Source organism: Pagrus major, chromosome 5 (genome assembly GCF_040436345.1).
Source record: "Pagrus major chromosome 5, Pma_NU_1.0".
Classification (NCBI taxonomy): domain Eukaryota; kingdom Metazoa; phylum Chordata; class Actinopteri; order Spariformes; family Sparidae; genus Pagrus; species Pagrus major.
The window spans coordinates 10,675,354-10,691,710 of record NC_133219.1 but is presented as its reverse complement, the minus strand read 5'-3'; the positions used below and the strand labels follow the sequence as shown (position 1 = coordinate 10,691,710).

The following is a 16,357-nucleotide window of genomic DNA, read 5'->3' as shown; positions in this document are numbered from 1 at the left end:
AAACCCTCCTAACCAACCTTTCTTTCTGTGTTTTGGGGTGGTTGCCAGGATTAAGTCTGGAGCTCTATCCAACAGTCTCCCCGGGTGTTCCTCAACGTTCTTTAAGAGGAGGGAGAGACCCCTTTTCAGATGTGTGCTTTATATAGATGAGGGCCAGAGACGATCAAAGGAGGGTGATGATGGTTTTGCAATTTGTTACCAAAGGTTTCTTGCAGGCTACTTATGCCCATCACCACATTTTCGAGTGTACAAACACATACAAACATATTTTGCCCTTTTTAAATAGCTGCAGCATTTAGTGAGCGTGAAGGCCACACAAAGCTCGCTCCATTGAAAAGGAAAGGGCAGAGGCCAAGGAACATTAAACCATTCTTACCTACTTTGCTGTCCTCTTTCATCAACAAGGTTCTGATGGAGTTTTACAGTGTGTATTTATGTGTAAGGACCACATAGTAATTGAGAGTGGTGATTTTACAACTGTGGATTATATTCACTTCCATTCACAAAGCGGCGTTTCAAGGTTTAGTTCATCTCCTCTGTTGGCTTGAAGGTTGATTGAAAAACAAGGTGGTCACAGGCCAGAGATGATTTTGTGTTGTTGGCCATGAAGATTGTTCTCTGTGTCTGTGCTCCAGCCCTGAACTCAAACTGTCAAACCCTCCACAAGGATGAAATTGTCTAACCCTACCCCAAATCAAACCATTCAGCAACAACTTGAATAGTGTATGCTTGGAAAGTAGGAGAAAGTCTTGGCAGATTTATTTTCTGGAGACCACATTCCACCTGCTTTTGATGACACATACTTAAAGCAACATTATGTAATGTTTCATCACACATTAAGTTGTCACATTATAATAAGGTTATGTCTTGGACACTTATGTCACTTTTGCCATGTGGCAGTCGAAGCTTGCACAAGCACTGTGCACAACTCAGAACAGTAACAGCACATTAAGCTAACCTGAACCAGAGACAATAACACCTGGCTATAACATGCTACTGACTAAACCTCTGTTGAAATGTGCTGACTTGCCTTATGATGGAGAAACTAACGAGTTGACAACTTTGCTAACGCAGCCAAACATCAAGCAAGAGCAACAAAACACAAGAGACGAGCCACCTAATATCACTCACTATTCAACAGCCACACCCCTGTTTCTGGGACGGGGTTTTTCTCTTCTTTGCTTCCTCCATCAACGTCCTCTTCGGTCTCTTCACCTCTGTCATGATGTCCGTAGAGGCTGCTCAACCTGGTTCCGTTGCCCAGAGCGGGCTCCGCTTCTGGTGCTTAAAAGTCATCAAAGAATGACCACAGAATGGCCCTTTTTGGCTTACAAATCAGATTCTAATATACTGAACAACAGGATCACGGTTGGATATACAGTAAGATACTGTTCAGGGTTTTCTATACAGAATTTATAACAAACACGGTGATTGGTTGGTTGCCCAGTTGCCTGTGTGAAGAGCAAAGGTAAGTCTCCTCACTGGTTTGATACACCTTTTGAAATAAAACAGGTCCTTTACTGAAGCCATTTTGCATTATTTGTAGATTATGTATTTATTTATTATCATTATTATTATTATTTTTTTATTTTTCCGATAAAGGAAGCTAATTTATGCAAATGCTGAGAGCAATTTTAGATCGTGATTGCTCTTGAAAGCACCCACAATTTACTTTTCAGTCCACTTGTAGAGATTCCAGTATTTAATGTCCGCTTAAGTCCATTTTCAAACTTCACATGTCACTGACTAGCACATCCGCACTACATGAACAAACCGTCAGAGTGATGTAGCCAACTAGATGTACATTTTTTGACATTGTTTTTTCAGCATTTCTGCTTTAGTAGATAGTGACAGCTGAAGATTTGAATGTGAAGGATGCGTATTTCGATTCTAAATTTTTGTTCTCTGTTTGAAAATGCATATGCCACACTCTCTCGTCCTGCCCTGTTTAGTTTTTATGGTGTCTTAGAAGCCCATGCGGGCTGAGCATAGGTATATGCACGACACAATAATAAAAGTTTCATTCAGTCAGTGTTGAAAAAATAACTCCAGACAGGAGAGGACTTTGCTTATTTGAAATTTCCTCAGAAGAGGTGAACACTACAGTAGATGTTGAAAGTCAACAATGGTTAGTGTTTGAACTCTGGTGGAGTGGGTCATACAGTGAAAATCATGTTTAAATGAAGACATTCAATAGCAACTGAAGTGTGTTTACTTTAATCCATCTTTCTAGAGAATCCTGCTGTGTGAGTGGAGTTTTACTTTTAAAGAGTTTGGAGCAGCAGTGAGGATGGTGCATATGGTGGAAAGCAGTTATTCATTCAGTAAGAATGTGAGTCTGAAGGTTCTCAGGTTTAGCTTTGTCATCATAATGTCAAATGTCAAGGCCAAATGAATTCACAAGAAATATATTTTCGCAACGACTCCTTGTGGTATCAGACCACAGATGTTGAAGGCAAGGGTCCCTTTGAAAACTGTTGACAGTGTTTGTGGATTATCCAGAGTAACAGGAATGTTATTTTGGACATGGCAATGTTTGATTTTTTTTTTTTGTTTTTTATGTTATTTACTTGGTCACCAGAGGATGAATCCTGATGATATCTTTCGGTGATCCGCTGACTTTTCATCCGTCAGCAGGTCAAAGGTTTCATTTATCCATTGAAATATCTCAACAAACTATGAATCCTTGACTTTGGATACATTCTGCAAAAAGACATCCCTATCAGCTTTAGTTGTACTTTGGGTTTAGTGCTGATTAGCACATGTTAATATGCTAAACTAACATTGTGAACAAGGTGCACTGTACCTGCTAAACATCAACATGTTAGCACTGTCGTTGAGAGAAGTCTTTTTAGGTAAGTCTTGCCACTCGGCAGCCATCTTGACATCCCTGGGCAGTTATTTGAGGACGAATAACAAGACCAGGCTCCTTTCTGAATAAATGGGAAGAGATCCATAACTTCACTTTCTAGGGCCACCAGGACATTAAAACTGCATGTAAAGAAGTAAAATCTGATAGAAATTGCTTTGAAAAGTTGCTTTAAATAAGGTTTAATACACAACAGATTATACTTCGCACGTTTTCTTGACACCAACAAAAGCAGGTTTAATGTCTAAGGTTTGAACAACCTCCGCTTTCTTGCTTATCGTGTGCATTCGTGTGATATCCTCCTCTTCCATCTCTATTAGAAGTCCGTCTGCAGACACACCAAATTGGTTGAATCGTGAATCTCAACTGTGCGGTCACGTCAGTGCAACAACATGATTGGCCGATATGTTTCCCGGTGTGGCCGTCATAACGCAGACGGCCCCGAGCAACACTCCACTCTGGCAGCGTTCCTCCTTTTATACATCCATGACAGGGTCATGAAATGGAACAAAGCGTATATTGGACGAAAGATTAATATATGTCCGCTCGTGCAGGATGAGTCATCAACATTTTTAATGATTTGCCAGGAAGTTATAAATTCAAAGTTACAAATAAAAAAATAAATAAAAAATACCTACAACATTTTTTTGCCACTATTGGGCCTGATACTGGCGTATAGGTGCGATATGGAGCCAGCAATATGTGAAAAAGCACTTAAAACAGCAATTTTGACTTCATGGGAACTTTAAGTACAGAAAAAAACAACACGTCATAGTGCTTCTTGGACGAGTCTTTGCCACGAAAATAAAACCCTAATGAGTTTAATTTGTATTATGCTAATTAAAAACTTTGCAGATGGAATATAAACCAGTATTATTTAATTTATCTTGCTCTTCTGTATTCTTGGATTGATTATTGTTGTTTTGTAGCCACATTTCAGTCCACTTAACACTATCAAATTAACTCCCAGATAGTTTGAGTAACCTAACCGGGTTTAGTGCACGTTAACGGCAGCACAGGAAACTGTTCATTCTCTCAGTACATGATGATTCGGTGCATGATATATTATTAGCGCTAACGGTGGATGTCAGTGATTAGCCTTTTCTGATTCAAGAGACCAGTTAAGAGTTAATTTAGGGCTCCACTCTGATTATTTAAGATGCTTAACACCAGCCGCTGATCAGCATCCTGTAATTTAGAGTATATCTGCTGCCCCCTCTCACTCGATGTGTCGGAGTGGCAGGGGATTACGCAGAGCTAGCAGTTGGTGTCCGTGCGTACACATGTAACCTTATCTGCCCCACCTCCTCCTGAAGGCTATGATCCAAGTGTAATCTGTGCCTGACCGGGCATTGAGGAGAGCAGGACCACGATAATCACACACAACCTGTTAAGGATGGCGCTCACCTGTGCCTGGGAGGACAAAGCACTGGCTATAATGACATTAGGCGATGTAGCACTGTTCCCGCTTCTCTAATATGGGCATACAAAAGACATTGACCTGACTGCATCATCTGGTGAAACCTCCCGAGGCCGGGCTTTTTATACTGTGAATATCAATGCAGAAAATGGGAGAAAAATATCCCTGAATGCTCAGACAGCGTTGCTAAAGCAGGGAGGGATTTTAGCATATTCACATGTCTGCCTGGTCTTTTCTCTTTCCTGCATCTGATGCCTCTCCGCTGGCTGCTTTGGTGCTTCACTTGGGTCGGCCTTGTTGTTTTTGCTGTGGTTTCTAGTCGCTAGCTAGCAGCTCCCTGTGGATATGTGATGCCGTGCCCCTGGCTGCAGTTCACACACTCGCCCTGCCTCTCTCATTGAGGCAGCGAGGGGGGAAAAGAGAAAGAGAGAGAGGATGTTTACCATGCTGTGGAGCTGCCTGCTTCCCAGCTTGTCTGCCTCAGACCAGAGACACAGAGAGAGGGAGACATAGGGGGAGGGAGCACTGCATCTTTCTTTCCTTCCCTCCCTCCCTCCCTCCCTCTTTTTGCGCCAGTTTTCCCCTCCTCCCCTCTCGCTTTTATATTTCTTGTCTTCGCCTGCCCTCTAAAGGCCAAAGGGCTTTGCGCTTTGTATGTATATGTATGTGTGTGTATGTGAACGTGTGTATGTGTGTGCGTATATACCAGTCAGACTGCATCTGGCTGGTGCATCAGGCAGTGGCTCTTGCTCGGCATGTGCATTTCCTCCCTCTGCTCTGGCTTCAGAGCCGAGGTCTTAGCGGGGCATTTTCACATTCATGTGTACACACACACACACACACACACACACACAAACGAACACACGCACGCACACACACATAAAGGATGGTGTAATTACCCTGTGCTCTCATGTAATCCCCCAGGTGTTGTATTTATCTCCACTGCAGCATATCTGACACCCAGCGCCAATACCTGGATTCACTTCAGTCAACGTCCCTGCACCAAAACCATTCCCCAGTCTCTAGTCTCATAACAGTGTGTGTGTGTGTGTGTGTGTGTGTGTGTGTGTGTGTGTTAAAAACAGCACGTGACGCTATTTTCATGTCTTCTGTTAGAAAATACGTGATTCAGCAGTGACTATGACCACAGACATCTTAAGTATTAAGTGCAGTTGCTTTGTGGTGGGACATTAGAGTGTGTTTTATATCCCAGGATGGATCTTCTTGTAGTATAGACAGGGAGGAAAATAAATTTAAAATCCTGGAAAAGCAAAAAAAACACAAGCTGGTGCTTAATGGAAAAAAAAATTCGAGCAGGTAAACATGCAAATGTGACAGCACGCACCGGCAGACACGGTTAGCTTTCAGGCAGACAGATCCACAATCAAACACGCAGCCGTACAGGCAGTCGCAAAGACTTTCAGGCAAGCCGAGCCCAGGGCCGTGCTGCGGGGGGCCCTCTCCTCCCCACACCAGTGTCGTCTCTCCGGTTGGAGCCTGTCTGTCATACGCGGGTTTGACACGATGACGTCGGGGAACTTTGGCGCGTCTGTATCTTGCGTTTCTTTCTCCAGCGCTGGTGATGTGCATCTCACGTGTAAGCGAACAGAGCTGACAGAAAGATAACTGGAAGAGACAGTGGTAGGTTGGATTTGGCTAAAAGCACTGGAGCAGACACATTTTATATGAATTTGGGTGGAGTTTGTGTTTCAGTTCGTTTTATCATCATTTGAGATTTTCTAAGGAAACTCTAGTGCCAAAAGATTTATATTGTTTGACAATGGTAATCTTGTATTGTAAGTGCTGCTTCATCTGGTGATTTATGCTTAAATTATCCCTATTTTTGTTACACTCATTGACAATCTTTGCTGCTGCAACAAGCCATTTTCCCATGAGAGGAGAACGCACTGTAGGAGTTTCATCTTATTTAACTAATGCATGGAATTCATGCATCTCAAGGGGCTTGTGTAATTTAAAAATGTAGTTCATGCATATACACTTGACATATTTGAGTATTCTTAATTTAAATTTTTCTCCCTTTGTTTGTTTTTTATGTGGCAGTTTAAATGTCCCTGTGTTGTGCCAGCTGAGGACAAGCGCGGCTGCAGTAAGTGTCTGTGAAAGGAGGAGGAGTAGGTAGGAGTGAGAGAAGTAAACCTTGTACTCCCTTTTTCCTTTTCTTCGCATTTGGTTGAAAACACTCCACAGAGTGCTTGGGTTCGTGGCCCAAATGCCTCTGCTGCACCTTAAAGGCCCCTTGCAGGGCTCAGTCCAAGGCCGGTCCTCTCAAAGGAAGCCACAGAATAGGACTCATTGTGAAGAAAAAAAAACGACCTCGCTCGTAAAAAAAACAAAAACATACCATCTTTTTCAGAGCTCACCTGGAAGGGACAAAGATGGATCCATTTTACAGACACTGTTGCATGTTCCTGTGTGTCTGTATGGGGTATTGTAGTAGTGTTTTTTTCCACATTCTGGTGGACCTGAACGTCTCTGCTGTGTATCTGCCATGGTTGGCTTCACACATTACAGCCCCTCCTACTGGATGAGCGTAATAGCGAGGACAGCTTGTTATAGAAACCTGGTGATTATGACCCGCTGTGAACAACCTCACTCTGTCTCACACACGCCACGCCGCTCTGTCTCCCTCTCCCTCCCTCTTGGCCTTTCTCTTGTGGCCACTTTGATCAAATCTGTGCTCTTACGTCCTTGACTGCTGCCCCCGATGCCTGACCCCTGCATTTGAAATTTCCCCGCTTATGTAAAAGTTTATGTAGATTAATGCCACAATTTATGCAGATTCAGTTTTCGCCACTCAGGCTTGAAGCACTAAAAGGTAGATGAGCGCTGACCTTCCCCACTAACAGCTACGTGAGCTCTCAGCGATTATCTCATAACTGCTGCACACGGTGTTGGTTCTGTGGCAGACAGAGAGATGGAGAGCAATTTCAGAATTCATAACGTTCCATTTTTAACCTTTTTTTTTCAAAAGTGTCATTTAAAAAATGGCTGTCTTTTTGTCAAAATGGCATTCGTGAGGCTTAGTAAGTGTGGTTTATGTCACAATGCGCCACACACACGTACACATGCACACACACACACATGATTGTCCCTCCTTTAAGACATCATGCCTCCTGCAGCCCCACAGTGTCTGTCAAACAGAAACAACTGCCAGCAGTGGTATCATGCAGCCTTCTGTGTGTCACGCCGAGCCTCCACAGAGCCGTAAACTCGCAAGTGGCAGCAGCATTGCAGAGGCTGAACAGTCAAGTGCCATCAAGAGCAGTTTGCCATAGAAATGGGTCTATCTGAAAGCAAACAAAGGGCTCACACTTGACTCGACCCGCTCCGTGTAGGCTAAGTGCGCACAGGCCTGTCTGACACTGGAAAATGGCTTTCAGTCTGAGCAGACAAAGCAGAAGAGTAGAGAGTAGATGGTAAATGTCACCATTCTAACTTTCCTGGGAGGAACAAAGTGTTCAGCTGTGACTGTCATGTCCAGTTTAAATGTGGTGAAGCACGTCTGTAAGGATAAGGCAAGGTTATTGGATTTGAATTTGTAGAAAATTATTATATGATTATTTTTAGCATTAATGTACCTCTTCTGTCTCTTTCACTAAAATAATATTAAAAGCTCTTCAATGAAAGGGAAAGCCTAGACTCAGTCTTTGCAGCACAGTCACAAGTGATTTGGATTAACTTTTTTCCCACGAATCATCCTCACAAACCTCGTTTTCACATCTGAACTTTTAGCAGAGCAATTTTCTGACATCACAGTGGAGGTCTGTTGCGAGGTTGACACCCCCGGTAGCGCTCTGTGTTAGTGTTACTGATGATAGCGATGAGCACGCTCACAGCATTAGATCAAAAAAAAAAAAAAGCTAGCAGGAAAGCAGAGCCTCATTTAGGTCACTAACCCTCTGCGCCTTTTACACAAACACAAAGTGACCCGCCAGTCACACAGTTGAGACGAGGTGTCAGCTGAAGTTAGTGCTGAAGTGAGCTAAAAGCCCTGGCTGGCACCGAGGCCCAGTGGGAAAACAGCTGTTCACTTTAACTCCTCACTTCACTGCGAGTGTGTGTGGGAGAGTTTGTGCGTGAGTGTACTTCACAGGATATGCAGTCACGTGTGTGAGTGTGTGTGTGTGTGTGTGTGTTGTTTGTGCACTATTTATATCCGTTGCCGTGTCCCGCCGTTGACCCGTGCGGCGTCTCTTCCGCCTTATTTGATAATGATGCTGCGGCCTTCAGTAGCTCGGCTGCATGACGCTGTGTCATCATGACGTTATCACTGATGCTTCAGCTGGCTGTTTACACTGAACTCATTAACCTCCTTGTCTCAGGCCAATCAGTCAATTCAAATTAAATACTTATCAAATCTTAATCTTATTGAATTGAACATTATAATTTAAACTTCATTACTAAGGGCCAGCTGCATAAAACTCGATGTAGACTGACAACTAAACATGCAGAAACATGCATGTATATTCTTTTCATCAGATTTAAAGAGCTATGCGTACGCTAAATTATGTAATATAAACCTTAAACCTGGTGGAAACTGGCGCACATACCCATTATTTCTCATAAATGAACCAACAAAACAAACTGTTGGCTCTACCTCGTAACCAGCAACATACACTGTAAAGAGGATGCCATACCCGAGTACAGGTTTGCTTAAGGAAATTGTGTTTAATTTACAAATAATACCAGAATTAACCAAAACTATAGGAATCTAGAGGCTTGACTAAAAAGAACAAAAGAATGGGGGAAGTCTGGGCGAGCCACGCCGTGGGCCGTAGGACCCAGAACTTCCTTCCCTAAACTAAAAAAAAAAGAAATTCACAAACTAAATGAACCCAACAAAAGCATTGAAAAACAATAATACAATCAATGATAGAGCTCATAATGAAACAGGTTTTACAAAGTGCTGCGCAATTCCAGATCTGACTGACACAGTCACTTCACAAATACGCCTCTGAGTGAACGCTGTGTGTAAGCTATAGACACAATGACAGTGAAGTTGAGAAACAACTTTAACAATGTTTTACTCTAAAGTTTCTCATCCTGTATTTCATGTCCACATCATCATTTCACCCACAGCTATCTCTAGACAAGCGTGTGTACTTCTGGTCTGAAGTATGAATTCTTCCTTTATAAGCACCTTTTTTATGTGTGGGTAAAAGCTGTGTGTTTTTTGTGCGTACACATCGTTGATAGATCTGGCCCCAAATGTTCTCTACTACTACTGTGTATATACTACTACTAATACTTTCAGGTCACACCACTCACATCCTTCATTGCTTTAATTCTATGAGGCAACTTCGAGATGAGCTTGAGAGAACGGAGAAGAATACTGGGAGGGTCAAAGAGTATATATGTTTAAGTAACTATTGCATTTGGATTTTCAGTTTTGTCTTGTGTGTGTGAAGGCTGTGACATGCTCTAAGTGCCCGTGCGTGCATTTTGTCTCGAGCACTCCATCAGCTGAATACATGATGTGCTCTCGTCCTTGCGCTTTCATGCGGAGAGTTGTTTTAGTTCAATAGAGCCATTTACGGATCCTCTTAAATACTCTCTTCCTGTCTTTGTACAAAATTGATGAAGTGTTTGGTGCTATTGGAACAAAGTTGAGCAGACTGTTGAGTGTTCTTTAAGTTCTGCAGCACAATTAAAAAATGACTCACCTGGTTAAAAGTATCAAAAGTATTTACAGGCAAACATGTTCTATCAGGCCTGTCGCAGGTTGTTTTTCGATCCACGCATACAACCTTGTTAAGTGCAGTAATATGGAAATGGAAGCTGTTATGTGTCTTAAATAGAAGTTAAGATATAAATGACTGCAGTCAGAGTCAGTAAAGGTTGTGTAGTCTGATCCTGTATATCTCTGCCCCTCCAGGCTCAGCTCTCCTGCAGCAGACTGATGGAGACGGGCGGACTGCGTTGGATCTGGTCTCTGCGACGAATCAAAGGGAGGAGCTCCTCCACAGCGCACAGGTCGGAGACTCAAAGAGAAACAGAGCAGTGACTGAGATCTTGAACCTGCCCCTCCTGGAGGCCGGATCCACTCTGCTGGCCCACCTCATTTTCTCCTACCAGCAAGAGAGGGGCCTGTCGGGCTGCATGCAGCCCAGCGACCCATCCAGCAGCCTGGCCTACAGGCTGGTCAGTGCCCTGGAAGCACACTCCGTCCAAAATGTGACTTTGGGCTGGACGGACCAGCGGGCGGCGAGGCTGGTGGAAGATGCGAAGACGCTGTTGGAGCTCAGCAGAGGGAGTTACCTGGGGCAGGTGCCTCAGGCAGTGAAAGAGTGCAAAGGAGAGAATACACAGTTTCTAATGGAGATACTGGAATATGTTAAGTCTCAGGGAGAGGCACTAGTGGCTGACTTGTGAAATGAAAATCTTTAAAAAGACTTGAATGCACAACTTGTGGTTGAAATGGTATGTGTCTGTTAGAAACAGCTGTTCACTATATCATCACACAAGTCACCAAGGCCTTAAAATTATACAAACACCTTCTGGGTGTCTGTTAATGTATGCCTCCAAAATGACGGGGCTCTTTCTCTTTTCCCATTCAGATAAATGGGTAAGCATGCATTCTGAAAGTTAGCTGTTCATTTCTAGAGAATCCATTTCATACTTTTGATAAAACAACAACATAGTTTGGAGTTATTTACTCCTTGTGTCAGTCGAAAATATTTCATGTTGACAAAATTTCCCTGAAAAATGTATTCATGTTGAATGTTTTTATTTGCACGTTTTTATATAACGCTAAAATTTCTGTATAGACTGTTACTACCTCAAGTTCTTGTTTTCTGCAGCTACTTTTCTGAATGTACACAGATAAAATTGTTTTTTCACGTTATTATTTAACAAAATAAATGAAAATAAATTAACTGAAAACTCGGAAGTACGGATATTTGTACATTAAAATGTAGGGAGTAAAAGTAAAATAAATACTCAAGTTAAGCACAGATACCTGAAAAATCTACTTAAGTACAATAGCAAAGTATTGATTACATCAGCAGAGTGGTCAGGTATTTTGTACCAATAAATCAAGGGGGAAATGGCTTCTGCAGTGTAAGACTAAAAGGTACTCTAACAAATGAGTGGCTTCATGTGGGGGCCACAGCAAAGGAGTAAAACCAGTTCTCACAGAAGTCCTCCTGAGATGCTCGAGGCACTGATGTGCACTCAGGGTCTCAGCCACACAGACAGCAGTGAGGAATGAGCTACTTCCTGAAGCCGAACATGACTGTAGAAAGGAGCTTAGGCCCGCTTGTTGGAGTGGGCGATGGAGCAACGGAGGTGTTGAGTAGGGAGAGCTGAACCTGAAATGTGAGCGTAGTTTGTATCGGAGACTGAGATGAATGGCCCTATACTCCCTAACAGTGTTGACATAAAAATGAGCTTGTTGATGCGGAGAACAGATTCTGCAATAAGCCAGACACTCTGAAGATGATAAAAAATATTTAATCCTTTGTTTGTTGTCTCTTTTTTTTTTTCTTTCAAAATAAGCAACATACATCAGATGCATTTAACTTCTCAATGCGGAAAATATACATAATATTTCTCATTTTTCACCCCTCCTGACCAAGCCATGTGTCAGCTCCTTATTCCTGCTCTCATTGGTCAGAACTGGGCACATAAAGATGATGTCACAAGCAGGCAACATCGCAGGCGGAAAAAAAGACAGATCTTAGAAAATGAGACAGGCATACACCTACATTACAATATCATCACCAGACCATCAACAGGCATACTGTATAAAATACAAACATAAATTAATAAGCTATGTACAGTTATTATTTAAAAAATAAATAGTCTCATTTCAACTTGGTGCAAATAAAAGTGCTTTTTTTTTCCTTTACAGCTGTCTGTCTGATACATTCCTTTATATAACTTATTTTCTCTACGTCATACAAAATAAAAACACTTTGGTTTGCTTGCAAATGGAGCCAAAGTCCAATAATAAATGACAAAATTAAAAAAAAAGAAACGGTATTTGGATGCAATACCACACAATAGTCACCACGATTTGCTGTAAAATAACTACATACAGTAGTAGACACATACATATCAGGTATTCAAACAGTCCCTTCAGGCATTATAAAAAGCTATCCTTCACGAGCCACAGAGTGTGTTTGTTGAGGAGGCTATAATCAGTCTGCGACGCCGCTCTTGGGGGACAGTCTGTTATTGTCTTTCAAGTGGATTCCTCAAAGCAACAAAACAAAATCAATGGCCCTCTGGAGTGACAGATCCGAGCCTGTTGATATTTAAGCATGGCGATGGATGGGTGAGCAGGGAGGGAGCAGGAGAGGGTAGAGGCGATGGCAGGCAGACAGGCAGGGCGAGAGGATGACAAAATGGCAGCAGAGAGCTCTAGTTGTGGCGAGGAGGGGGTTTAGAGTGATAAAGACAGACAGACAGACAAAGGGGGGAAAGATGGAGGCAGGGATCAGTAGGATGAGAGGAGGCCTCCTCAAATGTAGCCCGAGCTGTGATCTTTCAACAGATGCTCAGCAAGAAGCCCGGGAGACCGTCCCTTCAGACAGGGTCGCAACCCCGCTCACTGACGAATGAGGGAACCGCAGAGAGAGCAAACGGAGAGAAGCATGATGGGAAGAGGGGTCTGAAATAGCATCAAATGCACACACATACACACACACACACACACACACACATCCCTCGGTCCCTGACATCTCAGGCCTAAGTCCCCGCAGAGCCTCGTCTTGTCACACGGCGACTTGCTGCTCATCTAGCTGACGGCCTTCCACACCAGCAGTCTCCACAGCTGGCACTTCTGCTGCGCCACACACACACATGCTTTTACATGCTGACACACACACACTGGCTCATAGACTGAATCCACGCATCAGTCTACAGCTGGAGGGAAGATACAAATGTAACCAACGTTGAGAAAAGCAACATGTCTTTGATTGTATAAACGTGTATACGCAAACACTCTCACATACACAGTTCACGTACAGAAGCCTCTGTCTCTGGGAAGACGGATCAAAGTTGAGCTGTGGGCACAGGAGGTGGGGCAGATGGAGAGGGCGGCCAGCCTGGGGCACAGCATCACAGAGAGCATGTTTGTGAAATGTGCGAGTGTGTGTGTGTGTGTGTGCTTGTGAGGGAGAGAATGTGCCTGCTCAAATGGGATGTTATGCTTTCATCTGTGAGCAAGTAGGTACAGTATGTGTACGTGAGATCACTTAAAAAAGCAATGTGAGAGGATGGGTTGGTTTTTTTGTGTGTCTGCATGCAAGCTTTGTGCGCGTGAATGCTCTCATGTGTGTGGCCGCCGAGGCAAACGCACAGGGGCATGAGAGGAAAGGAGACCAGCCTTTCAAACAAGATTAGGGCTGCGGCTGCCTAAAGGCCTGCCTGCCTGGCGACACTCTGCATAGACTGGGTGACATCTATATCAACACCAGGACGGCAGAAGGCCCAGTCTGCTGCGCCTCCTGACACACAGAGGACAGGAGGTGTCTCTCTGATTGACTGACTGGAGATTTTGACATGTTTTAAAGAGGTTAAATGAGGCTACAGCTAAATGATCTGAAAGGTTTGGGGCCTAACTCCAACTGTCTGAACAGTGTTGCTCTTTTTTCCTCTGGGTTTTTTATTTTATGATGTAATCACAATCTATTTTAACTCACTGTACTCATACCACTGCCCACCGTGGTTTCTTTTTCTGTTTTTTATTTCTGCTTTGGAGTCAAATCTTTCATAAAAAGCCAATTTGGCCGTCGTGTTGAAGCACAGAGAGACACCACCACAAGCCTTCAGCCTGTTGGTTCAGGTTTGTGTTTGTGTGGAAGGACATATCTGGAGGCTACCACCATAATTGCTAATCAACTTGGCCGGCTGACTTAATTGGAGACAAACCAAATTACTGCCATTGGACATAACATCGTTACCACACCCAAGACGGGAAGAAAACAAAAGATTCTTCCGTACAAAAACAATTAGAAAATATCAACATATTACCAAAATCATTTAATAACTATCATATCTAAAAAAAAAAAAAAAAGTCTATTGCAGAGTCATAATGCAGATTGTTAGTATAAGGCTTGTATTTTGATAACCATGGGCACGCTGAGAATGTCTTTTTGGGACGGTGAGTATAAATGTTAAAACTCGTTTTTACTCGTTGTGTGACACTTGTGGCAAGCAAATGGTCAGAGTCCCCCGAGCTGTCAGAGTGATGGAGAGAAGAAAGGAGGAGAGTGGCTCACACGGCTGAGAAAAAGGTCATTCCATCCATCCTTCCCGCTCGCCCTTAAAATCAATCAAAAGCATAACAATTCAAAAGATTACTCATTTTCTTTTCATACAAAAATTACACCTTCGGGAAACTGCACTGTACATCATGAGTAATTAAAGACAGAAAAAAAGGGTTTAAGAGAAGAAAATAGGAGAGGAAAAAAAAAGGAAGGATAGTTGAGCTGAGCTGGTCCAGAGCCGTCTTCCTCTGCTCCTCAGTGTCCAGTAATAGATCACGAGAAGAAAAGTGGAGAAGAGAAGAGTTGGTGGGCGGACACAGTCATCTACCCGGGGTTGTTTTTCTTCCTTTTATTTGGACTGGGATTGGGATCCAGTTTCAGCTCTCGGTACTGCACCTGTTAAAACACACAGAGACACACACGCAGGCATACGTGCACACAAGCAAGCACACACACACACACACACACACACACACACACACAACACACACCACCCGGTCAGGTGGAAAGAGCAAAGGATGCTTGAATAGCACAGAAACCCTCCAGAGGCTCTCTGAGTCCAGCTGTGTGGAACAGTGGCCTCAGGGAGGGGATTACACACTGATTACAACACACACACAGACACACATAAAGACACTCACATGTACGTACACACACATACACAAACACAATCCATGTACACTGTTCAAAGCTCCGAATACACTCGCCCTTGCACACAAATGTAAGTGTACACACATACTTCCACAGATGTGGGACAGTGGCCTAAGGGAAGGGATCACACAAACAAACAGAGAACAGGGCAAGGCCTCATGGGAAAGCTTGGAGAGACAACAGAGTCATCTCAGCATGGCAAGATGGTGGAAGGAGAGAAAGGGCAAAGAGATGGGAAGGAAACAGAGGGTAGAAAAAACGCAGCGTAACCCTTTTAAGAGCAAAGCCTGAGCGTAGCTGGTAGTTACAGTAACTACGGCATCATTAACACATTATTGATCCTAAATGCTCGTTAGGAAATTCCTACTTACTATAGGCTTGTGAGGTTACTGAACACACTGGAGATTTTCACTGTGTTTGCATCATTCATGTTACAAGAAACAAACAAAAAAAAAACAACGTGCAACCTCTTCTACATCTTTCTCTCTCCACTAGCAGCCAGCCGTCAGACATTACATGCAGAACAGCATAGTAACATTGGAGTGTTTTTTAACTATTTGGGGTGGTTCAGCTTCAAACGGCAAAAAGTCCAGAATTTCTAGTTTCCATTATTTAACTTAAAATTTACTCAAGGATTTACAGAAGGAAACTAGAGCCCGGCTGATATATTGGTTGGTCAATTGTAGCCTATCACAGATATATCGATGTCCACATGTTCTCAGATATCTGCCAACATGAAAACTTTTATTTTTCATCCATAGTGCAGAGCAAGATGCTTGTCTAAAGTGTGTGTGACCCATATCAACTTTTTGAATAAAAAAATATAACATGATCATTTGTGAGCCTTCAAGGTGCTAGTTAGAGGATGGCTGTTTCCTCTGGTTTCTAGTCTGTATGCTAAGCTAAGCTAACTATCACCCAGCTGGAACTTCATGTTTAACAAACATACGAGAGTGGTATCCATCTTCTCATCTATCTGACAGCAAGAAAGCAAGTGACTTCCTACGTATGTCAAAAGCATTCCTTTAATCCTACAAGTTACCAAGACAATAAATGTCTCATGCCAGACAAACTTAAAGGGGCAGTTCACCCCAAAATCAAACAACACGTTTTCCTCTTATCAGTACAGCTATTTATTCATCTTAACTGTTTCGGTGTGAGTTGCCAAGTTTTGGAGATGTC

The 16,357-nt window shown here is 43.0% G+C and overlaps 2 protein-coding genes across 2 annotated transcripts in view; one reads left to right on the top strand and one right to left on the bottom strand.

The window, feature by feature from the left end:
* slf1 (SMC5-SMC6 complex localization factor 1) overlaps positions 1-11,133 on the top strand; it is a 37,333-nt gene extending 26,200 nt beyond the window's left edge. Inside the window, exon 18 of the mRNA XM_073466409.1 lies at positions 10,186-11,133. Coding sequence (XP_073322510.1) covers positions 10,186-10,682 — 497 coding nt within the window. The 3' untranslated portion in view covers positions 10,683-11,133. The remainder of the gene's footprint in view (positions 1-10,185) is intronic.
* Positions 11,134-14,816: 3,683 nt separating this feature from the next.
* Positions 14,817-16,357, bottom strand: part of mctp1a (multiple C2 domains, transmembrane 1a) — a 152,079-nt gene continuing 150,538 nt past the window's right edge. Inside the window, exon 22 of the mRNA XM_073467041.1 lies at positions 14,817-14,920. Coding sequence (XP_073323142.1) covers positions 14,849-14,920 — 72 coding nt within the window. The 3' untranslated portion in view covers positions 14,817-14,848. The remainder of the gene's footprint in view (positions 14,921-16,357) is intronic.